Genomic DNA, 25574 nt, shown 5'->3' with positions numbered 1-25574 from the left:
TCGCATGCTTCCTTAATTGTCCTGGGGAAAATTCAAGCCCGGTTGAACAAGTCCCGACTCGAAAAGTCACCTATCCATGACCTCCAGAGATGTTGCCTGACTCACTGAGTTAAGGGCCTGTCCCACTTGCATGTCCTTGGCACGCAAATTACGCGACCTCGTGGTCGCGTTGAGCCGCGATGGTCCCGCGAAGGTCGGGCGCGATTACATGCGTACGCACAGCCGCCTGGAGCGCGTGACGTCATTTGAAGATGGACACAAAGCTGGAGTAACTCAGCGGGACTGACAGCGTCTCTGGAGAGAAGCAATGGGTGACGTTTCGTGTCGAGACTCTTCTTCAGTGTGAAAAGAAGGGTCTTGACCCAAAACGTCACCCATTGCTTCTCTCCAGAGATGCTGCCGGTCCCGCTGAGTTGCTCCTGCATTTTGTGTTTATCTTCAATTTTCTTGGCCCCGCTCTGGGAGTAGTAGTGGGGGCGGACCGGACTGCAACGGCCGTGAGCCCCAGGCCGTGCTCGGTGATCATTTGCCTGCTTCTGCTGTGTTGGAGGTGAGACGTTGCGTCGTGCCAGGGTCTTGGGTCCGTCCCACTTTGGCCGTCAGTTCCGCGACAGGCCGTTGGCACGCGAAGATTTCGTTCACTACAAAAATTTCGGAGCCCCGTGCGATGTGTGCACAACTACACACCCCTCCGCGCTTCTAAGTGGGAGCGGCCCCGCGCGGCTATACGATGCCCATGCGCCTCAACGCGACTACCAGGTCGCGTAATTTGCGTGCCAAGGACACGTGTGGGACAGGCCCTTTATCCCAGCACCGTTTTCATTTCTAAACCAGCATCTGCATGTTCCCTGCATCTCTGTACTCGTGTCACCATTTATTGCTTCACAATAGCAGACAGCTCTTTACAGTTAATTAAGTACTTTCGAAACGTAGATCCTTCCTCAGTACATGTCAACGATTAGTTTGTACACTCAACTCAGCCTTTGCGCAACTGATACTTCAATAATCACTTTGAAGATTGTTCCTGGAATCAATGTTAAAATTGTTCTGCCTTACAGGAATTTTCGAGACAATCTTAAATAATTTGTTAAACTGAACAATGTGTTCCAGATTACTAACAAAATATTTTTTTTAACTATTCTGGCATCTGTCGAATGAGAAATTCAGCAAAATAATATTTATTTAAAATGTGCATATATCTATAATTAACCTACAGTCTGTCATTTTAATTGATGTCATTAATTTGTCTTCCTCTCCACCTCTTAACTTCTCAGCAATAGTCTGCACTTTGTGGATACAAGGAACAGCAAATGTTGGCTAACAAAAAAAACCCAAAGGGCGGCACACTGCCTCACAGCACCAGGCCCGGGTTCGATCCTGACCATGGGTGCTGTCTATACGGGGTTTGTACAGTCTCTTGGCTTGGTATCAATGTCAAATGGTCTCTCGACGTGTGTAGGATCGTGTTAATGTACGGGGATCGATGGTCGGTGCAGATTTGGTGAGCTGAAGGGTCTGTTTCCGCGCCGTTTCTCAAACTAAACTAAACTCAAAGTGCTGGAGTAACTCAGCGTGTCAGGCAGCATCTCTGGAGAACATGGATAGGTGACATGTTGGGTTGGGATCCATCTTCAGACTGGCTGTTGGGAGTAAGAGGCGGGTAAAGAAGTCGGAATAGAGGGGCAGGACGAAGCCTAGCAAGCAATAGGCTGATGTAGGTCAATGAGGGGGGTGGGGGGGGGGGGGGGTTTGATAGTGGACAAGGGCCAGAGATGAATAGACAGAAGGTGTGACCTCCCAGCCCAACTCCGCACACACACCGCACAGACCAGTTCATTTTTCCTCCAGATTGGTTTTCCAACAATGAAATTCTTACTTGCAGCAGCATAACAGGCCTGTAAACACTATACACTGTATTTATGAGGCAGCACTCCTAACGATAGATCCCCGCGATGGTGGGGAGATCAAGAGTGTTCCATTGTCATATGTGCCAGACGGAACAATGAAATTCTTACTTGAAATAGCAGCAGGACAGCAGGCTTTGTAAACGTCAATAGCTAATATTATAAACTTATGATGGACTGGGCCTTGCCTCAGGATTTCCAGACATTCTGTTAGCTCTAAACTAGGTTCCGTTACATACATGTGGGCGGTCACGGTGGCACAGCGGTAGAGTTGCTGCCTTACAGTGACTGCAGCGCCGGAGAACCAGGTTCGATCCCGACTACGGAGTTTGTACGCTCTCCCCGTGACCTGCGTGGGTTTTCCCCGAGATCTTCCGTTTCCTCCCACACTCCAAAGATGTACAGGTTTGCAGGTAAATTGGCTTGGTAAATGTAGAAATTGTCCCCAGAATGTGTAGGATAGTGTTAATGTGCGGGGATCGCTGGTCGGTGCAGACCCAGTGGGCTGAAGGGCCTGTTTCCGCACTGTATCTCTAAACTAAACAAAACATACTGTAAGCTCTAATGTCTGGGGACAACTAATTCTCATCTGCTACAGTCAGTCAATGGATGTACGATCCCCAGCTCCATTCTCCCCTCAGGAGGCGACATTGCTTCAGGGAACTATCTCTGGCCCTTGGGCACGGCGAGACTGCGGCAGGATCCCAATGAAACCTCTTTGAAGTCATGCAAAACATTCACCCGAGGCTAGAAAAGGTACAAGCGAACATCATAAATCCAGAAACTGAGATTCTAATTATTTTGAGTTAATCTTCATAGTACAAGTCAGTAAACGCATCCCAATAACACAGGGCTACAGGGAAAGAGGAATTTAAAACAATTACCGTAAGACGTGTTCTGAACTTAAATCCATAGCATAAAGTGATGATTAGATTTTACCAGGAGAAGGATAAAACCAGAGGATAGATAAAAGCAGTAAACGCATCATGTAGGAAGGAACTGCAGATGCTGGTTTAAACCGAAGATCGACATAGAAAGCTGGAGTAACTCGGCGGGACAGGCAGCATCTCTGGAGAGAAGGAATGGGTGACGTTTTGGGTCGAGACCCTTATTCAGACGGTTCTTCAAAAAGGATGCATCTACTGCTTAGAGCACACACTGGCTTCTGCTCAAAGACCAAACTGGAAACATAAAGCTGCCCAGTAAACGTGGCCATAAATATATTAGTCTGTCATGAAATACTCAACTCGCTCGCTAATGACCGTTTACAGAAATAAACCTGACCGAGTGTGGCTCATACATCCCAAGTGACCCAGCAAATCCCTCGGAGACAGCAAAGACAAGCAGACTGAGTCAATAAACGCTGGTTTTGCCCGCGAGGAGCAAAGGAAGATGTGTATTTAGCCGTTTGAAAAGGACATGTCAAAGTAGCAGAGGGAATCTGGAATGACTGAATAACACCGGGTGCAGGATCTTAAATGATGTCACATCTCCAAAATGAACTTTATTAACTGTGCAGAACGGAGATACTTCAAATCAACAAGGAATTTAAAACAAACCTTTGCTTTGTCTCCCGGGGCAGCAGTGCCATTGGTTTTACACGCTTCTGCCGCCAATACTTAGCCAGACGATGCACTAGATATTTGTGCAAAGGTTTACAAATGTGAAGATAGACGCAAAATTGCTGGAGTAACTCAGCGGGGATGGGGGGGGGGGGGGGGGGGGGGATGTGTGGGAGCAGGGGTGTGTGTGGGTCTGAAGGGTATGTGTGTGTGTGTGTGTCTGTGTGTGTGTGTGTCTGTGTGTGTGTTTGCGTGTGTGTGTGTGTATGTGTGTGTGTGTGTGTCTCTGTCTCTCTGTCTGTCTGTCTGTCTGTCGGTCTGTCTATCTGTCTTCAGTCTAAACTAGCATCAGCGGTTCCTTCCTCCAACCTTTTACAAATGTGAAGTAGGACAGTATCCCAAGGCAACACTCTTGACACAGACACAGACACACACACACCCCTTCTATCCCACAATGCTTGACACGTTGTTCAGGATAGTTGCCGCGTAGCTCGGCACTCAAAGCCAACAGTGTCTCGTTCTGACATCCTTTCACTGCGGGCCTGCGGAGAGATGCGATGGCTGTCGCTCCAAGGTGACTTTCTCCACCCGTGGCGTTTTTCAAGGCATTGGCATATTTCTCGTCAACCCCTGCTTGGTTTTCTTTCACTGACGTTGTATAATGGGGACTGGAGACCATAATGTTAAGTCAAGCAAAAAGCCTGAATTCAGTTTTGTCAAATCTGCAGGCTCATGGAAGCAGTTTTCTTCAGGAGTGGCGTGGCCTATACTAGCAAGTCTCATCTTCCTGATCTAAACATAGTGAATGTAGGTGTTCAAGAAGGAACTGCAGATGCTGGAAAATCGAAGGTACGCAAAAATGCTGGAGAAACTTGGCGGGTGCAGCAGCATCTATGGGGCGAAGGAAATAGGCAACGTTTCGGGACGAAACGTTGCCTATTTCCTTCGCTCCATAGATGCTGCTGCACCCGCTGAGTTTCTCCAGTATTTTTGTGTACCATTGTGAATATAGTTACTGACCCTTGGAAAACAATTAAAACCTTATACATGAATGAAGCTTCCAGCAATGATCCTACCTACATTAACACATAGTAACACAAAGTGCTGGAGTAATTCAGCAGGTCAAACAGCATCACTGGAGAACATGGATAAGTGATGTTTCGGGTCAGGACCCTACTTTTGACCGACCATTTTAAATCATTCGCTCAGGAATAGATAATTGGCTTCATGCTGTACACCTTGTGACCGAGAACTCTTCAGCATGCTCAAGCTGGTGAAAGTTAGCTCAGTGTTTAATCCACATCTTAGCGCGAGAAGCATTGGTAAAAAGATACGCCTGCCTTCATCTCAGCAGCGGTAGAGTTGCTGCCTTACAGCGCCAGGGACCCAGATTCGACCCAGCTAATCAATGCGAGGGTATTTACAGCTTTACGGTGAGACGGGCAAAATTTAAAGAGATGTGTGGGACAAGATTTTTTTTTCTTTCTTTCTCAGGTGGCGAGTCCCTGGAACGCGCTGCTGGGGTGGTGGTGGTGGCAGATATGATAGTGGCATTGGAGACAGTGGCATTGGATAGGCAGGGAATGGAGGGATTATAAATTAAGTGCATGCGTGTGAGTTGGTGTTGCTATCATGATCGGCAAAGATAATGTGGGCCGAAGGGCCTCTTCCTGCCTTGTACTCCACTAAATTGTGTATAAACCTACCATGTTGTGTATAAACCTACCATGCTATCTCATACTGCGTATGAGGGAGTGAGAGAGAGGGAGAGAGAGGAGAGAGGGACATATGAGAGCACATGCTCCTGCTTCCGCCTGCTCATAGGGCAAGACAGAGATTAGACAATAGGTGCAGGAGGAGGCCATTCGGCCCTTCGAGCCATTCAATGTGATCATGGCTGATCGTCCCCAATCAGTACCCCGTTCCTGCCTTCTCCCCATCTCTCCTGACTCCGCTATTTTTAAGAGCCCTATCTAGCTCTCTCTTGAAAGCATCCAGAGAACCTGCCTCCACCGGTCTCTGAGGCAGAGAATTCCACAGACTCACCACTCTCTGTGAGAAAAAGTGTTTCCTAGTCTCCGTTCTAAATGGCTTGCCCCTTATTCTTAAACTGTGGCCCCTGGTTCCGGACTCCCCCAACATCGGGAACACGTTTCCTTCTTCAGATGCACTCGATCTAGAGGCAGGAAACATCTAGTTTCCTGCCTCTAGATCGAGTGCATCTGAAGAACAGGCATTAATTCTGAACGACTTGAAGATGGGAGAAAACAAATTCAAAAAGACTGCACTGCAACGAGCTTCTTGCAAACGTCCACCAGAGGACTTAAAGCTTGTTGAGCTTCAAGAGCACTAAACCCCACCAGTGTAGCCCGGAGAAAGAACTGTTTTGTCAACCGTAAACTGGTAAGAAACACCGTACCCTGCACCACAGAGTCTGCATCATGGCATGAATGTGCGCTGCAGGCAGAGAATTGAGATAAAAGACTATATAAAGAGAGGACTTTGTAAGCACGAGTGTACGGGATTCTTGAGGAAGCTGAAGAATGACTGCATCATTGGTGCAGAGTATGGTTATTTCAAATTAAGTCTAATCGCATTTTGCCTTCACATTTCTTTCCAGGAAATATCAATAACGCTTTCCACACACACACACTCTGATAACTCCAATTTAATCACAGCAAGGAAAGTGATGCCGCTCTCCAGAGAATGCTGATGATGGGACTTTCGCATCCTCTCTTTGGCACGAGACCATGGTCGGTATAAAGGGACGATTCAACTGCCAAATCGCTCGAGGAGCAGTTTGCCACTAGCCAGATAAACTGCGCTGCAGCTAATCTCAATCCTTTTTTTTTTAATGCAAGCACTAATATCCTGCGGCAATGTTGGTGAAGTGGACAACACATCAACTCACATAAATTGCTAGCAGAGGTGATGTCAATGATATCACTCTTGTCGAATTGAATTCGCTGTGAGGGAAGTATGCGTGCGGCACACACAAAGGAGAATAAAATGTTTCACAAGAGCAAGCGGTCTCCTAGTAACTATCTTATTTCCCATTCCTCTTGTAATCTTCCATCCTTCTTTATTAGGCTGTGATCCTAATACTAATAAACGTTTGTAAACTGCAGTAGTCTTTTCATGCTTCAGATCCTCAATTATTTTAATTTAATGAGCATTCTCTGACCTCCGCAGCTCTGACACTATGCTAATGCAGCGCAACTTGTGTTCGACAAAAAGAGCCCTTCATTTTTTAATTAGACATTTTATTGTCCTACAGATTCCAAGTTCAACAATTGTGAATCTTAACCACTGCCCTTATTCAATAGGACATCAAGCTTCAACCGTACTGGTTTTGTGTTTTCCACAGGCCCTCTGCCCCGACACTCAGTCGTCTTAGCCTCACAAGTAACTGTGATGCCCATTATTTACAGGAACCAGCAACAAGCAGTGGGAGGAGGTAGACAAAAGTGCTGGAGAAACACAGCGGATGCAGCAGCATCTATGGAGCGAAGGAAATAGGCAACGTTTCGTCCCGAAACGTTGCCTATTTCCTTCGCTCCACAGATGCTGCTGCACCCGCTGAGTTTCTCCAGCACTTTTGTCTACCTTCGATTTTCCAGCATCTGCAGTTCCTTCTTAAGCAGTGGGAGGAACAAGGACATGGAAGGAACTGCAAATGCTGGTTTACAAAAAAAAAGACACAGTCGGGGTTCTGTACCACAGTGGCGCAGCGGTAAAGTTGCTGCCTTACAGCGTTTGCAGCGCCAGAGACCCCGGTTCGATCCCGACTCTGGGTGCCGTCTGTACGGAGTTTGTACGTTCTCCCCGTGACCTGCGTGGACTTTCTCGGAGATCTCAGTTTCCTCCCACACTCCAAAGACGTTCAGGTAAGTCGGTAAATTGACTTGGTGTGAATGTAAATTGTCCCTAGTGTGTGTAGGATAGTTTTAATGTGCGGGGATTGCTGATCGGTGAGGACTCGGTGGGCCAAAGGGCCTGTTTCCGCGCTGTATCTCTAAACTAAAACTCAACTAAGTGCTGGAGCAACTCAGCGGGTAATAACCCTGTCCCACGGTACGAGTTCATTCCAAGAGCTCTCCCGAGTTAAAAAAAAATCAAACTTGTGGTAAGCACGTTGAATGTACGTAGCGGGTACGTCGGAGCTCGGGGACGTCTCTTAGCGGCTAACGGCAGGTACTCGGGAAGACTCGCTAACGGCAGGTAAGCACGGGAAGACTCGTGAAGCTTTTTCAACATGTTGAAAAATGTCCACGAGAGCCCCGAGTACCGACAAGTGGCCTTTACCGTAAATCTCCGAGTTCGAATCAGGGCAAACTCGGGAGAGCTCTTGGAATGAACTCGTACAGTGGGACAGGGCTTTAAAGCAGCATTTCTGGAGGACATGGATAGATGTTGTCTCGAGTCGGGATCGTTCTTCAGACCATAACGCATTCCCTGAGGGGCTGTTGCACTGTCATTGTTGCCGTTTTCCAAATAAGACCACCCCCTCTGGTAAACAAATAATTCCCATCATTCGCTAAACCTCACACATTCCTAGAGTGCTGGAAGGATTTCAAAAGCAGCCTGGGTGTCCTGCAGCCTTCAAAGAAAACGTTGTTTAAAATTCCACCTGGACACCAAGGTGACCGTGCAAACTTTAGCAGAGCATGGCATTTTAACTCCCCTTCCCATTCCCACACTGACCCATCTTTCATTCATTGTTCTTTATCTGTCTACATCATCGTTTCCCTTTTCCCTAACTAATCTGAAGAAGGGTCTCGACCCAAAACGTCACCCATTACTTCCCTCCAAAGATGCTGCCTGTCCCGCAGAGTTACTTCAGCTTTTTGTGTCGATACCACACTGACCTTTCTGTCCTGGGCCTCCTCCACTGTCAGAGTAAGGCCACACGAGAATTGGCGGTACGGCACCTCATATTTTTGCTTGGGCAGCTTACAACCCAGCAAATTAATAATATTAATATAATATCAAGGGGGTAGTTAGTGTGTGTGACGCCCAAGAACGGAACTCGCTATCAAAACATGGAGGGGACGGGGGACACAATTTTTTGGCGGCCACGCGCGCATGCGCACACTCACACACACACACGCGCGCGAGGCTTCGGAGGCAAAATCCAGCGCTAAATGCAGCTCAACTCTGCTGTCTCACTGGGTTAACTACAGCCCTGTCTGGACTGACAAGACACCAGCGCTGCTTCTCCACGCTGGCCATATTTCCCGCAAGCCCAGGAAGGGTCGTAAGCTCACCTGGCGGGACAGGCAGAGTTAGCTGGGTTTAGCGCTGTTTCTCTGCGCTGGCCCGTCTGACTGCCGATCAAAGATCCTAGATCCTATAGCGGAGGATCTTTGCTGCCGACCTCTCTGGCCACCCGGGGGGGGGGGGCACTCGGGACAGCGCCGGAGAGCCGGCCGGGATCGATCCTGGCTGCAGATGAAGCGCAGGTCTGCGCCACGTCTCCCTCCTCCAATCACCGCACACTGTCCTCAGTCCCCCCCCCCCCGTCCGTCCTACAATCATCGCGCTGAATCATGTCCCGTCCCCATTGCCTGCCGACCGACGTCTCTCTCCTCCAATCGGCGCCCTCGATCACCGTATTTTAAAATCCGGATTACAAAAACTTGGGGGGGATGTCCCCCACCTCTCAAAACATGGAGGGGACGTGTCCCCTCTGGCCCCCCCCCGGGTTATCCGCCCCCGGTGACGCCACATACTACAACCCCAACCCCCCCCCCCCCCCCCCCCCCCCCCCCGCAACCGCACATTGGAGGAACAGACCCAACGGGTCTGCACTTAGTCTAGTACCTATTAAATCCCTCACGCCTTTCATTTCAAAAGAAGATTTAATATGGATCATTCAACACTTTTTCCTCTCTAATTGCTGTATTTTGACTCTTTCAACAGGGACAATATTCTATTTCTGTCCTATTTATCACTCGTTGACCTCACCTACTAATTCACACCATTTCCCCTCTGTACTCAGCCTAAATAACTGCAAAACTGGACACAATTTTGAGGTCTTAGTGCTCCCTCAGACATACATTCTGTCCCACAAACTGTACACCATCCCATTCTAACCCTCTTATTCCCATTACATACTGTGGTCTATCTACTATTAAAATCAAGGTTTTGGGGACATAATAACCCAACCAGTTGCAAATTTCAGGCAAATAGAAATTAATTAATTCCTCTCATATTCATACATGTGATTCACTCTTAAAGAGCTAGATTTGCCCAGCATAATCTGTTAACTAAAAACACTTGGTGTTCCTTCGCTCCATAGATGCTGCCGCACCCGCTGAGTTTCTCCAGCACTTTTGTCTACCTTCGATTTTCCAGCATCTGCAGTTCCTCCTTAAACTAAACACACTTGCTGACTGCGCCTTCGGTCGATGATCTTCTGCAGCTTCACTTAGATTAGTGCGGGTGTCTGGGGTTACGGGGAGAAGGTAGGAGAATGGGATTGAGAGGGAAAGATAGGTCAGCCATGATTGAATGGCGGAGAAGATAAGTCTGACAACTCAATGAGCCAAATAGAATGCTTCTGTTCCTATGAATTATCGACAATATCTAATTTGACCAATGACTGTTGTTAATCTCAAGGTTCTCCAGATTCTGGTATACCATTTCCACAAATTAGCCCCCCCCCCTGTCATTCCTGTACACCAACTCCTTGTTAAGGGCAAGAGCAGGGTGCACAAATATCCAGTGGATAACAAGACTGCAGATACCACTAAAACCCTCTCCTTTGTACCCAATGCAGTCACTAAAGCTGTAATCACAAAAGTTGTAAACACACTGCCCAGGCCATCACCGGCTCTGACCTCCCCACCATCGAAGGGATCTATCGCAGTCGCTGTCTCAAAAAGGCTGCCAACATCATGAAGGATCCACATCATCCTGGCCACACACTCATCTCTCCGCTGCCATCAGGTAGAAGGTACAGGAGCCTGATATCTGGTACATCCAGGTTCAGGAACAGCTTCTTCCCCACAGTCATCAAGCTATTAAACATAACATCAAACAAACTCTGAACTATAACAGCCTATTGCACTTTATCTGTTTATTTATGTGTATATATATGGTCTATGCTATATAGACACACTGAACTGTTCTGTATTTATGCTTACAACACTCTGTTGTGCTGCAGCAAGCAAGAATTTGTCCTATCTGAGACACATGACAAAAAAACTCTCTTGACTCTTAAATATGCCCTATGTTCCAAAAACACTGACACACACTAGTGCACACAAAAAAATATCTAAACTAAATATCTAAAAGCAATATTAGCTACCAAACCACTTCATCGAAATTTACAAGAGTGGACAATTTTATATTGCAAGATAAAGCTGTGTAATCAAATCTTTCTCTCTCCCTCCCTCTCTCTCTCTCTGAGAAAAGCACAGCCACTTGAAGAGCCACTTGACACGAACGGTCTAGAAACCGGTCGCTGTATTTGGACAATGATTGCTTCCACAATGTGTACGTACATAGATATACTGGTTTAAAATTCAAGATGGAAGGGTAGAAGCAACCTCATGTATGCGGATGTGAGTAGCAACACAGCGAGTGATCATCCTACAGTCTAAGCACTGACATGGGACTAACTTCATTTGACTTTGATGCATACATCACATCTACATGCTTTGCCCAGTTCTCGTGAATGCTGCACAAAAGCTTGTATGCTATAAGGTCTTTCAAAGGGTTTAATACTTCAAAAAAATCACATTCCTAGCCAGCTACAGAGGCATGTGGTTAACTTATAATGAAAGGCATAGATAGAGTGGATGTGGAGAGGATGTTTCCACTGGTGGGAGAGTCCAGGATCAGAGGTCATCGCCTCAGAATTAAAGGGCGCTCTTTTAGAAAGGAGGAACTTTGGTCAGAGGGTAGTGAATCTGTAGAACTCATAGCCACAAAGGACTGCGGAGGTCAAGTCAGTGGATCTTTTTAAGGCAGAGATAGACAAGTTCTTGACTAGAACAGTTGTCAAAGGTTATGGGGAGAAGGCAGGAAAATGGGTTTAGGAGGCAGAGATCAGCCATGATTGAATGGCAGAGTAGATTCGATGGGCCGAATGGCCTAATTCTACTCCTCTAACTTATGAATTTATGAATATCAGGCATACAATGCTGAAGATATATTAGATTAAATTAACTACAGCACTTGAAAGTTTCCACTAAGGGTGTAAACTTGCGTTACAATATTACTAACTCAGGGAGGGGGGAATCCAATGTTATGAACAATGTCGAGCATCCATGTCGAGTAGAATGTACTTGTCCACACCGACCAGTGAATTTGGTCATTAATAGAAAAAATAAGTTTTAGGTAAAAAGTAGAATATTTGGTCAGTAATCAACAAGACAGGCCAGAACATACAGCTGTTGATGCAATACTCACAGATAAAAATCACTAAAATGATTAACTTCCAACATTATCCAAACATGTAGCCACATCATCAACATTGCAATGTGTAGGAAGGAACTGCAGACGCTGGTTTAAACCAAAGAAAGACACAAAATGCTGGAGTAACTCAGCGGGACAGGCAGCATCTCTGGAGAGATGGAATAGGTGGCGTTTCGGGTCGAGACCCTTCTTCAGACATGAAACATCACCTATTTCTTTTCTCCAGAGATGCTGTCTGACCTGCTGAGTTGCTCCAGCTTTTTGTGTCTATCAACATTACAATGACTTTCTTACCAAGACGAGAAGTAAAATACCAAATGAAGTGAATCGTTTACTCGCCTCAATGTACCATGTGAAAAGAAATAAAATACTGCTTTTATATAAAGCCCTTCACCAGATCGGTACCACACACAGGCAGTAGGAAGCAGAGACAAGAAGTGTACTGATCTTCATTTTTCAAGGGGTAATGAAATGCAAAACAGCACCTTATCCTCATCTGTTTCCCACTGGTGAATCAGAACAGACTCAAATATAATCAACGGGTTAGATACTAGATGATGGAGTAACTCAGCGGGACAGGCAGCATCTCTGGAGAGAAGGAATGGGTGATGTTTCGGGTCGAGACCCTTCTTCAGACTGATCAACAGGTTGATGCACCATTATGGCTCTGACACCTCTCCCAACAGCAAGCATTGAGCGCTCCTCTTTAGTTCCGAAACTTCACAATATATTTTTATTCTATTGCTGGCATGATATAATTGCCAGGTGGAGGTATAGGTGACATCCACCCTTGGGCTGCTCACCTTTCTCCAGGTACTCCTCCAGACCTCTCCGCCTGGCATCCAACTGCTGCTCCGAGAGTGAGAACGGCCATTTCCTTGGGAGCTTTGGGAAATGGAAGTCCGAAAATTCCCGTTTCAAATTCTGGTGAAGGATGGTGAACTCGCGGAAGCGGCGGGAGCACAGTTGCCGTCCAGCCATGTAGATGTTGAACACCTAAACACAAGGAGCACAGCAATGTCAACGTTTGTGTAGGAAGGAACTGCAGATGCTGGTTTACACCAAATATAGACACAAAATGCTGGAACAATTCAGCGGCACAAGCAGCATCTCTGGAGAGAAGGAATGGGTGACGTGTCAGGTGGAGACCCTTCTGTCTGTCTGAGTTGCTCCAGCATTTTGTGTCTATCTTAAGTCAAAGTTTGTGATGGTTCAAGTAGCCTTTTAGTATCAACTATGATTTAACCTGGGGTAAATATGCTCCCAGGGGGTACATTTCACCTATCCAGGGGGTGAGTTACATTGATTCTGGATTTGTACATATTTGTTCTCATTGAGAGAATGGAGCGGCTGGGCTCGTACACTCTGGAGTTTAGAAGGATGAGAGGGTATCTCATTGAAACGTATAAGATTGTTAAGAGCTTGGACACGCTAGAAGCAGGAAACATGTTCCCGATGTTGGGGGAGTCCAGAACCAGGGGCCACAGTTTAAGAATAAGGAGTAAGCCATTTAGAATGGAGACGAGGAAACACTTTTTCTCACATAGAGTGGCGAGTCTGTGGAATTCTCTGCGGTGGAGGCAGGTTCTCTGGATGCTTTCAAGAGAGAGCTAGATAGGGCTCTTAAAAATAGCGGAGTCAGGGGATATGGGGAGAAGGCAGGAACGGGGTACTGATTGGGGATGATCAGCCATGATCACATTGAATGGCGGTGCTGGCTCGAAGGGCCAAATGGCCTACTCCTGCACCTATTGTCTATTGTCTATTGACGAACTGTGTTTGGTTCTGGTATACTGGTATCTGTTCATCATTAGTTGTTCATAAATAAGTGAAATAACATTGTTATGTGCTATTAAAGTTGCCAGGGGTAAACGGCACGAAAAAGGTTGGGAACCCCTGATTTAATGGGTGGAGTCTCATGGATATGAAATCTCCCTTCAAGCATGTAATCCACAATGACACTGGACTTTTAAGGGAGAGGTTAAGCTGGCTGGACTTTATTATTCAGAGCATAGGAGGTTGAGGAGTAATCTTGGAATCATGAGAGGAATAGATTGGGTAAATGCACAGAGTCTCTAGCCCAAAGTAGGGGAATCAAGAACCATAGGTTTAAGGTGAAGGAGATCCATGCTTTATCTCTAAAACTGCATAACACAACAAACAAAATGTTTCAATAAATAAAAAACCCAATATAATGCAGAGACAATTCAAAGCCCGAAGTCTCCAACAAACCCAGGCAGTTTGTAATTTAGTTGAAGTTCGCAGTTTTCTCACCTTAATGTTAAAGTCACTAACTAAACTCAGACTCTGCAATCTTCCCGAGGCAGTTAAAATATTACTTGCATTGTGAGAATCTCCAGTTCTTAAAAGCCTCCTGGAAATCAGAGACAAACACGCACATGCACACACGATCGGACACACGCACGCACACACACACACACACACACACATATATGCACGCTCACACACACACACACACACACACACACACACACACACACACACACACACACACACACACACACACACACACACACACACACAACACACACACACACACACACACACACACACACACACACACACACACACACACACACACACACACAGCTGTTCTTCTCACAGCAGCTATGCTGTAAATACATAATTGGGGAAATATACAGAACAAATTAGTCACTCAGTACATCTAACCTTCCCACTTGTGACCGATTCACCAGCTCCCATACTCTGCTCCAGACACACAACGCAGCCTGACTTAGCAACTATCATGGCAACTAGATACGGACAGGACATTAAGCCTCACTAGCGTGCGCCATCCACCTCAAAGTTGTGCAAGGAAATGTGTTACAGAACAGAGAACCCCCAATGTCTGCGTCAAATATGACACCGTTAAACTAATCTCACTGTTTGATTAAGACCTAATTTTACCTGTATATCTCCTCATTCCTTATATATCTATATGCCTAACTTAAATCCTCTTAAATGCCTCCACGGACCCACCACACTCTGCACGAAAAGAAACTTGCCCTTTAAACTTTGCCCCTTTCGATTTAAATCTTTCTATTTGAATTTCACAGCAACTTGCATACATACTATGATAACAGACAGTGACAGTCAAGGCATAATTGTGCAACAGTATGTAAGCGACCCTCAAAGCCCTTACCATTACCCACCTTCAACCCACCCGAATCAGGTCGGAACCAAACGGGGACAAACAACACTCACATACATACACATCCACACAAATATGGTAAGATAAACAAAACAAAAAGTACTTAAAAAAAAAAAATTTAAAAAAAAATTTAAAGGGGGGTCACTAATAACAGTAAATAAGTAAGTAATTAAATAAATAAGTCTGGGGAAGGGGGGGAGGGTTAAGGGGAGAGCAGCTGCAGTAGAGCAGAACAAAGGTGGAGAGCACTCAGTCCTCTTCCGAGTCCGGGTACAAGTTGAGAGAGTTAACAAGTTCCAGGAAAGGGTTCCATGTATCTAGGAATGTCTTGGTAGAGCCTTTGAGAGAGAACCTAAGTTTTTCAAGCTTTAAATTGTAAATCACCTCCTTAATCCAGCGGGCGTGTGTCGGGGGACAGGTGAGCCTCCAATTAAGCAAGATCAGTCTCCGGGCTAACAAGGTTGTAAAAGCTAGAACCCATTTCACCGCAACAGAGAGGTTGGTGTTGGGAGGGGTACCGAAAATGGCTGACAGTGGGTTTGGAGGAATAGTCTGGCCGTAGGCTCTGCTTATCAAGTCAAAAGCACTCCTCCAAAAGGCTGCTAGCTTAGGGCAAGACCAAAACATATGGCTATGGTTGGCAGGAGATTGATTACATCTGTTGCAGGTGTCCCTAACAGCGGAGTAAATTCTAGATAATCTTGCATTTGTGTAGTGGACTTTGTGAAGGACTTTGCATTGGATTAGGCCATGACGGGCACATATGGAGGAGGAATGGATCAAATCCAAGGCAGAGTCCCATTGCTGGTCTGTTAATTTCGTATTCAGCTCACCCTCCCACGCAGCTTTTAATGAGGTATGAGGTTTCAATATAACCGACCCTAACAGGTTATACAAAACAGAAATGCATTTCTTCCGGTTGGGATCTAGAGCCAAGATGGTATCGGTCAGGGTTTCAGGGGGGCGATTTGGGAAATGGGGGAATGCCTTCTTCAAAAAATCCCTAATCTGGAAAAAACGAAAAAGGTGGGAGTTTGGGAGGCTATAGTTGGACGAGAGCTCCGCAAAAGACGAAATGATGCCATCCTTGTATAGGTTTTTGATACTACTGATACCGTTGCTATGCCAGGTTTTGAATGCGGAGTCTGTACTTGAAGGTTTAAAGATGTGGTTTTTAAGCAGTGGGGTCAAGATGGAAGGGCCTTGTAAACCAAAGTTTTTCCTGAGTTGACTCCATATCTTGAGCGAGAGGGACGCAATTGGGCCTGCACCCACAGATGTTATAGGAAGGGGGAGTTGGGAGCATAGGACAGACCGCAACGGGAGATGTGAACTCGCCTTTTCCATGTGTACCCAAGTCGGTAGGTGGTCGCAATCATCATTCATCCAATACAGGAGTTTTTGCAAGTTAGCTGCCCAATAGTATCGCCTAAAGTCAGGAAGTGCCAAACCGCCGTCACTCTTAGGAGACTGCAGTATCGCCTTTCGGATTCTAGCCGGTTTGCTACCCCATAAAAATTTAGATATTGTCCTTTCTAATTTATCAAAAAAAGATTTAGTGATAAGTATAGGGACGTGCTGGAAAAGATACAGGAATTTGGGTAGGACGACCATCTTGACCAGATTTATCCGGCCCACGAGGGATAGCGGTAAAACTGACCAGCGGTCAAAATCTCTTTCAGCTTTCTCAACCAGAGGCAGAAAGTTTGTGCGGAACATACCAGATAAGGGTGTTGTGATAAAGACGCCAAGGTAGCGAAACCCGTCCTCTGCCCATTTGAATGAGGTTAAAGAGCGAGGGAGCTGCTTAGCCAATGAGTTAATCGGTAATAGCTCACTCTTTTGGTAGTTAAGTTTATAACCAGAATACGCGCCAAACCGTTCTAAAATATTCGTAATCACAGGGAGAGAGCTGACTGGGTTTGAGATGTACAGGAGCAGGTCATCCGCATACAATGAGACTTTATGAGTTGTGTCGAACCGTGTAATACCTTTAAAGCCCTTCTCTGAGCGTAACCAGACCGCCAAGGGTTCTATCGCGATAGCAAACAGGAGTGGTGATAACGGGCAACCCTGCCTGGTACCTCTCTGAAGGGGCAAGTGGGGCGACAGTGTGCCGTTTGTTTGTACTGAGGCCACCAGGGACGAGTATAATAGACTGACCCAAAGAATAAAACTGTTACCGAGGCCAAACCTGTCCATCGCCTCATATAGGTACCTCCACTCGACCCTGTCGAAAGCTTTTTCGGGCATCGAGGGAGACCACTATCTCCGAGGTCTCACTACTCGGTGAATGGATGATGTTAAGGAGACGCCTAGTATTGTGGGAAGACTGTCGGCCTGGTATGAACCCCGTTTGGTCTAACGAGATAATAGACAGCATCACTCGTTGAAGACGGAGCGCAAGAGCTTTAGAGAGGATTTTGAGGTCCACATTCAGGAGTGAAATTGGTCTATAGCTACTACAAAGCAGGGGATCTTTCTCCTTTTTAAGAATTAGGGAGATAGCAGCCCACGACAAGGTGGGCGGTAGGCGACGATGTAAAAACGCCTCATTGTACATGTCTCTCAGGACTGGTGCGAGGAGAGCAGAGAAAAGCTTTGTAATATTGTACAGTGAAGCCGTCAGGGCAGGGTGACATTCCGCTCAGCGATAGTGATGGCTGCTTGACCTGATGTTTCCCCCAATTCTCGATCGATTCGAAGCGTCACGAGATGACTTGCAGGTGGTCCCATAAAACTGTTGCGTAGAATTTAGCAAACGCTTCATTAATTCTAAGAGGATCAGTATGAATCTCCCCTAAGCGCTGCAATTAGCCGAAAGTCACCTCGGTTCCCTGATGGCTTTCACTGTATTGCCTAGAATATTACAAGTAGATGTGAGGTCTGTTTGTAACCTAAGGCGTTCTCTATAAAGGTTAGGGTCTGGGTCAGATGCATATTTGTCATCAATGTCCTTTATTTTTTGTAACAGGTCTGCCGTTTGGGATGTCTTGGTTCTTTTCAGGTTGGAGACAAAAGAGATAAGTTGGCCCCTAATATAGGCTTTTGAAGCTTCCCATAGTATACCTCTTTCTATGTCCGGCGAGTCATTCAGCTCAAAATAGAAGGTGATTTGGGAGTGCAAGAATGGCACGTAGTGAGCCTCTGCTAATAATGAGCTGTTGAACCTCCACTGTTTAAAGGGGTTAGTTCGTTTACGAAAGTGGGGATCGAGGGACGTTGCAGCGTGATCTGATATTACGATGCTATGATACTTGCTGGATTTGATTTTGGAGAGCAGTCTGTTATCTAAGAGAAAGAATTCTATACGGGTATAGTTACGATGCACTTGGGAAAAAAATGAAAATAATTTAGTCGTGGGGAATGTAAATCTCCATGGGTCTGTGAGCCCAAGTTGTTTGGCGAAAGCATGCAGAGTCTTACCTGATTTAGTTAAAGTGGAGGCTTTGTTCGAAGATCTGTCCAGTATAGGGTCTTGGACCAGATTAAAATCTCCACCCACAATGACGTGGTGATTTTCAATATTTGGGAGAGATGTAAAAAATTTGGTTACAAATGAGCTGTCATCCCAGTTGGGACCGTAAATGGTGGCCAATATGACAGGTGTGTCTTGCAGTTTGCCAGACACCATGACAAAGCGGCCAGCAGGATCCTCCACAGTTTTCTGTGGTTCGAACATAACGTTCTTACGAATCAGGATAGCAGTACCCCTAGCCCTATCATTAAATTTCGAGTGAAATAAGTGGCTAATCCAGCCTCTCTTAAGCCGTGTTACCTCTCTGTTACGAAGGTGGGTCTCATGAATTAAAAATATATCGCCTTTGAGCTGTTCCAAGTGGGCCAAGATCCTGTCAGTCTTGGTAGAACTTCCTACCCCCCTCACGTTCCACGAGACAAATATAAGAGTGACGTTTGTGTTGGCCATACTTAGCTATATCCAAGCGAGTGGGCAGAGTGCTGTAGTACTGCAAGTCGAAACGGAAGAGCGCATCGAAACCAGCTGCCGAGAGTGGGGATGTGAGTGGGGGGGGAGAAGGAGTGATTATTTAAAAAAAAAAAAAAAAAAGATTCATACACACACGTATACACACAGCAAACAAGTGGGGCACATATCACTTAACCATCTTTCAAACCTGAGTCCCCGATCCTGAGATCCCCAATATCCCAACTGAACCTTGAGTGCCCATTGCACCAAGGTGCGTTGTCCTCGCATCCGCATGGAGATATCCGATCTTAACTCCCAATATTTCCACCTCCCAAAGCACCAAAAATCGCTCAATGTCAGTAAAGTAACATAAAATGAAATGAGTGTAGTAATAATAATAATAATAACAATGATGATAATAATAATTTGAAAAATAGAAAGTAGAAATAAAGTAAAATAAACATAAATAAATAAATACAAAGTTGAAATAATTGCCATAATAGCTGCACTGCCAATGTCATTGCTAACACTAATGGTAATGGCTGTAATAATGATAGTAATAATAAGACAAAGCAAATTAACGAAATGGTGATACTGAATGAGCAAGTCAACGTATAAGTGGAGCAAGAATAGCTTCCTTGGGTATTACATAGTATATCTTAAAATCGACAATGAATAAAGAAAGAGTTAGCGTTAGAGAAGTTAGCGAGTTGCAAACTGGGCTCTTGGATTAAAGCGCAGGGCAAAAGAACATCAATTAAGTATTGTTAAACAAAAACGCTGTAGGAGCAGATTGGTATAACACAGGTACGCAAAAAAAGCTGGAGAAACTCAGCGGGTGCAGCAGCATCTATGGAGCGAAAGAAATAGGCAACGTTTCGAGCCGAAACCCTTCTTCAGACTATATAGATTCTTCAGATTAGTATAACACAGCCTTGGACCCACCACACGGACCCACCACACTCTGCACAAAAAAAAACTTGCCCTTTAAACTTTGCCCCTTTCAACTAAAGTTATGCCCCCCAGTTATTTCCACATTGGGTAAAGGATGCTGACTGTCGATCCTTATGTTTTGTTGTTTTAGGGAATCTTTTGCCATTTTGTTTATGCAGAACTCCAAATAGGTTGCTAATATTAGCGTGTAACTTGCGGCCGTGTTGAACAGAGCTGGGTAGCCGTGGCACGTGGAACCGTGACCTCAGCTCCAGAGGTTCATGGTCAATCCTGATCTCAGGAGCTGCCTGCATTGAGATTGAGTGTTCTCCCAGAGACCGTGGCTTCCATCTTGGCCTTCCCAAATCCCAAAGCCATGCGAAGGTAGACATAAATGCTGGAGAAACTCAGAAACGGGTGCAACAGCATCTATGGAGCGAGGGAAATAGGCAACGTTTCGTCCCGAAACGTTGCCTATTTCCCTCGCTCCATAGATGCTGCTGCACCCGCTGAGTTTCCCCAGCATTTCTGTCTACCTTCGATCTTCCAGCATCTGCTGTTCCTTCTTAAATCCCAAAGCCATGTGAATTGATAGGCTAACCACCATTGTACATGTCACTAAAGTGTATTCTAGAATTCTGTCTTTTAAAGGGATTTGAAAGTGTGGGAGGGTAGTAAAACCCCTTGTATTGATGTAAAACATGGGAACAAGGTAGGGGTGTGAAAGGCAAAATAGTCCAGCATGGACTCAGTGAGTTTTGTAAGTTTCTATGTTTCCCCTCTCAGAATCTTCTAAATTCTAGAGAGTGGTGAATCTGTGGAATCCAGTCTGCCACAGAAGGTAGTTGAGGCCAGTTCCATTGGCTCATTTAAGAGGGAGTTAGATGTGGCCTCCCTCTATGGCTAAGGGATCCTCAGGGGTATGGAGAGAAAAACTGTACGGATACTGAGTTGAATGATCAGCCATGATCACATTGAATGGCGGTGCAGGCTCGAAGGGCCGAATGGCCTACTCCTGCACCTATTTTCTATGTTTCTAATCTCTCCAATTCCATAATCTGAAAATCAATCCTTGATTTTGCATCAACAAGAATGGAAGGAACATCTCCTCACCACAAACTTCTCCCCGTTGCGTTCAATGTGTTTGTAGCTGGGGATGGAGATGGGCACGGCCCGCTTCTCACTGTAGTCGTAGTAGATGCTCCCAGACGAATCGTCGCCAGGGTCCAGGCGATCAGCTTCTTGCTGTGGGACTGACAGCACGGTGAGAATCAACTCCCGATCGCCTGCCCGAATCAGGTCGACAACCTGCTTGTGTGTTGCTCCCTCGACGTTAACACCATTGCTGCAGAGAAAGAGAAGAGAATATAGTTACAAATAACAAACAAGAACACGTGGTGAATACGCAATGGGAGTTAAAAAAACATTTTCCACAACATGGGCAACATTGCAATACAGAAGGATTTCTTCAGTGGAAGAAATAAATCACAAATTTCGAATCAAGTGTAGCCTCCTTGCTTCAGCCTCCTCGCCAAAGACTCTCGAGCCAAAGACTCACACTTTACCTCCCAAGGCACTTCAACTCTACAAGGCTGTTCCACTACAGCTGCGCTTATTTTTATCTGCTACTTAATCAACTATTTTAGTGCTAATTTGTAAGTGACTTGAACCTGTGCCTTAGGCGCTCTTTATAAATCTCTGTTCCCTCTGACTCACCTTCTTTCAGCCAATTCTCGCTCTCGCTCTCGCTGCTTCAGGCTGCTGCCTTTCTCCTATCTTCACGATAAATACTTGAGCCTTGCTCTTTTTAAATCCCCGTTCCCTCTGACTCTCCCTCCTGAGCCCCGGCCACAGGTGGCAAATTCAACCCACCGATCGTTCCCAGAAATCGGCCATGGGAACGGATCTGCCTGCTCCGGCCGGGCTGGGGTTCCAGAACCCCTGGGTGGGGCGTTCAGCCGCGGAGGTCCCGACGAGGTCGAGATCGGCCAGCCTCGCCCGGCCTAGGTGCCCTATTTTCAGGGGAACACCCAGGAGGGATTTCAAGTGCACTCTCGTAATTTTAACTAGATTAAAGGAGGTGCCAGACCACCAGTTGCTGGAAGAAAAATCAGTGGTGGACCTGCATAAGCTTTAGAGTAAAGGGCCTGTCCCACATACGTGTCCTTGGCACACAAATTACGCGACCTCGTCGTTGCGTTGAGGCGCACGGGCATCGTGTGGCCGCGCGGGGCCGGTCCCACTGAGAAGCGCGGAGGGGTATGGAGTTGTGCGCGGTATCGCGCGGCGCTCTGAAATTTTGTAGCAAATGAAATCTTCGCGCTGTGCGGGCGCATGAAGTCGAGCGCGACCTAATTAGCGTGCCAAGGACACGCAAGTGGGACAGGGGCTTTACCCAACAGCTGTTAAGTGCTGAGAGATGGAGAGCAATCAGCCTCATTAATTAAGGATATATTTACTTTGCTCCACCCTGCCCCCTCCCCTCAGGGTTTTGGTCGTCGTTCAGATGGGAAAGACTCAACTCCGAGCTTTCACAATATCCCATGCATGACAAGTTTCCCCCTAAAAAAATTAGTTCCCCTTAATGACAAATATCTTACAAGCGTTTCAATAAATCTTTGCACTCATATTTCAGAGGAATGGTTAGGTATTGCGGTGCTGGGTTGCAACATTTGTTGAGTTGCCAAACTGATCCCATTTTAAACACAAATACGGGAAGTTCTTACCCCATTTACCATCAATGTCTTCAACGGTTAGCAAATCTATGAACACATAGAAACATAGAAAATAGGTGCAGGAGGAGGCCATTCGGCCCTTCGAGCTGGCACCGCCATTCATTGCGATCATGGCTGATCGTCCCCAATCAATCATTGCCAGCTCCATCCCTTCCTGTATTAAAGGTGGGAACAAGGACCGCTGTGACGTGGGCTAAGATGCATTTTGATTTGATTTGATTTGATTCAACTTTATTGTCATTGTCCAAAGTACAAGTACTGAGACAACAAAATGCTTTTCCCCATACAGCCATACGAATAAAAAAAATAATAAAAGCACAGAACCCGATAGTGTATGACATAAACATCCCCACAACGGTACCAAAGTTTCCCACTGTGAGGGAAGGCACCAAAGTTCAGTCATCCTCCTCTTTGATGTTCAACCGTGGTCAAGGCCTCCCGAGCCCCCCGCAGTCGCCTCTACGGGCAGCCCGATGTTCAGGCCCTCTCGCCGGGGTGATGGAACTCCGACGTCGGAACAGAAGAACATCCTCAGCGGCTTGGACCTCCGAATCGGCCACTTCCTACCAGAGTCCGCGGATCCCGAAGTCCACAGGCCGAGCTGGGCGGAGATTCAATGCTGGCGGACCTTGGCAAAGGGATCCCAGGACTCCGCGATGTTGGTCAGCGCCGCCCATGCACGGAAGCTCTACAAACCACAGCTCCGCGATGTTGATGCTGCAGGCCCAACACTCCGGAGCTTCAAACGGCGATCCCAGGTGAGGTATCGCCAGCTCCGCGATGTATCCAGCGCTGTGCCGCCGCTGCTGAAGCTCTGGTCCGGGTCCCCGGCAGGATAGGCCGCTCCAATCCAGTTGGTAGGCCGCTAGGAGGGGGGCGAGGGCGCGACTCAGAGAATAGTCGCATCCTCGCCAGGAAGTGACTGAAAAACGGTTTCCCCCTTACCCTATCCCCCTCCCCCACATAAAAAACTGAAAAAAATCCTCCAAAACATACTTTAAACAAACTAAAAATAAAAAAAATACAAAAAATAAACAGACTGGAGGCAGAGGCAGCCATCATGTAGCACCCCCGGGATGTCATCCCAGAGCCCCTGGATGTCATTTCAGAGAACTAGAATGAATGATTGAAAGATACAGTATGGACACATGCTATTTGGCCCACCAAGACCACACCAACCATCGACCAACCACCCGTTCACACTAGTTCTGTGTTGTCCCACTTTCACATCCACTCCCTACACACTGGAAGTGGCGGCGCTGCCTTAGCAACTGCGGCTCGCCTGGTGTCCATCTGTTCTTTCTTTTTTTTGTTGTTTTCTTTTGTCCTGTTTTAGTCAATTTTAGTTGATTAGGTTGTGTATGTGTGGTGGGGGTGGGGGGTGGTAGAAACATGTTTTTAGTCTTCCTTCGGGGGGGATGTGACTTTTTCTTGTTGTATCCCCCGTTTCCGTCTCCGTCTGCGCTGAGGCATAATGGCGGAGCTGGCGGCCTCGGGACTGTGGCGGCGTTCCGGCGGCGACCTGACTTCAGAGCCTCGGCCGCGGGCCAGTGGACGACATCGTCGGGAGCTCGCAGGTCACAGGTTGGTGACCTGTTTTTCCGGAGTTCCCGCAACAACAGCTTCCTCAGCGCAGAGGGAGAACAAGGAGGGAAGAGACAAAGACCTTAAGACTTTTGCCTTCCATCACAGAGAGGAGGTGCCTGGTGAACTCACTGTGGTGGATGATAAATTTGTGTTTATTGTGTGTTTTTGTTATTTTCATTATATGTATGACTGCAAGGCCAGAAATTTCGTTCAGACCGAAGAGTCTGAATGACAATAAAGGATACTTTGACTTTGACTGGGGGCAATTTACAGAAGCCAATTAACCTGCAAACTTGCATGTCTTTGGAATGTGGGAGGAAACCAAAGGAAACCCACTTGGTCACAGAGAGAACACGAAAACTCCACTCAGACAGCAGCAGAGGTCAGGATAGAGCCTGATTCTCTGGTGCTGTGAGGCAGTCGGCCCATCAGCTGTGTCCCTCTGCCGGCGTTGCGATTTTATTTTATACTTTTTAAAGTTGCAAAAATCCCACAGGGACATGAAACAAACGTTGACAGGGAGACGACATGGGGAGAGCAGGATGGTCGCCCGAAAGTTTGATCAAAGAGCTACATTTGTGGGAGCGTTAGGTGAATTTGGAGAGGAATAGCATGGCCTGGCCAGCTCTCAGCACAGCTACCTTTGGGAATCATCAAGGGATCAGATGTGGAAGGCACCGTTCTTCCAAGGTTCTTAGGCGAGAGGAGATTGCAGAGGCAGATGGGGAGAAGGCCGGCGAGGTTCTTGAAGAGGGTAGACAATAGGTGCAGGAGTAAGCCATCTGGCCCTTCGAGCCAGCACAGCCATTCAATGTGATCATGGCTGATCATCTCCAATCAGTAGCCCGTTCCTGCCTTCTCCCCATATCCCCGAACTCCGCTATTTTACGAGCCTTATTGCTGCCCACCAGCTTTACATCCCCAGTGAAGTATCAAAGAAGTCACCTGGAACTCAGGCAGGTGCCAGATAACCACAGCAACTCACAGACGTTGACCACAGACCCCATTTGAAAATGGTCCAGCCACATCTCCTGAGAGATGCCCTTGCACAGTTCAGTTAGCACAAGTCTAGCTAACAAAGGTCTAAAGAGTATGATTATGCTGTGATACGTTGCCAGACTAACAGCCACCGTTATGCACCATTGCGTCTGAGATCAGATTAACTCCCACCAAGAAATGGAGAGTATAAAATGAGCAAACTTTCATAAAAATGCTTCGTTTATAATCACTCTTCTGGGAAGTTAATCGTCTCGTCTGCAGCTCCAGCCCTCACTTTGTAGTTAATTCGAAAGTGCTTCATTTCAGGAGCAATTAAGATCAGAAACAAAA

The 25574-nt window shown here is 46.5% G+C and overlaps 1 protein-coding gene across 2 annotated transcripts in view; it reads right to left on the bottom strand.

The window, feature by feature from the left end:
* Positions 1 to 25574, bottom strand: part of LOC129713538 (sorting nexin-27-like) — a 115900-nt gene that overhangs the window by 41282 nt on the left and 49044 nt on the right. For both annotated transcript variants that reach the window (XM_055662647.1, XM_055662646.1), the window contains exons 2-3: positions 21037 to 21268; positions 12694 to 12886 (exon numbers count right to left, since the gene is read on the bottom strand). In XM_055662647.1, the coding sequence (XP_055518622.1) occupies positions 12694 to 12886; positions 21037 to 21268 (425 nt within the window). The remainder of the gene's footprint in view (positions 1 to 12693; positions 12887 to 21036; positions 21269 to 25574) is intronic.

This window comes from Leucoraja erinacea, chromosome 36 (genome assembly GCF_028641065.1).
Source record: "Leucoraja erinacea ecotype New England chromosome 36, Leri_hhj_1, whole genome shotgun sequence".
Taxonomy (NCBI): Eukaryota; Metazoa; Chordata; class Chondrichthyes; order Rajiformes; family Rajidae; genus Leucoraja; species Leucoraja erinaceus.
Note: the sequence above shows the minus strand (reverse complement) of the source record. Positions and strands in the feature narration are given on the sequence as shown.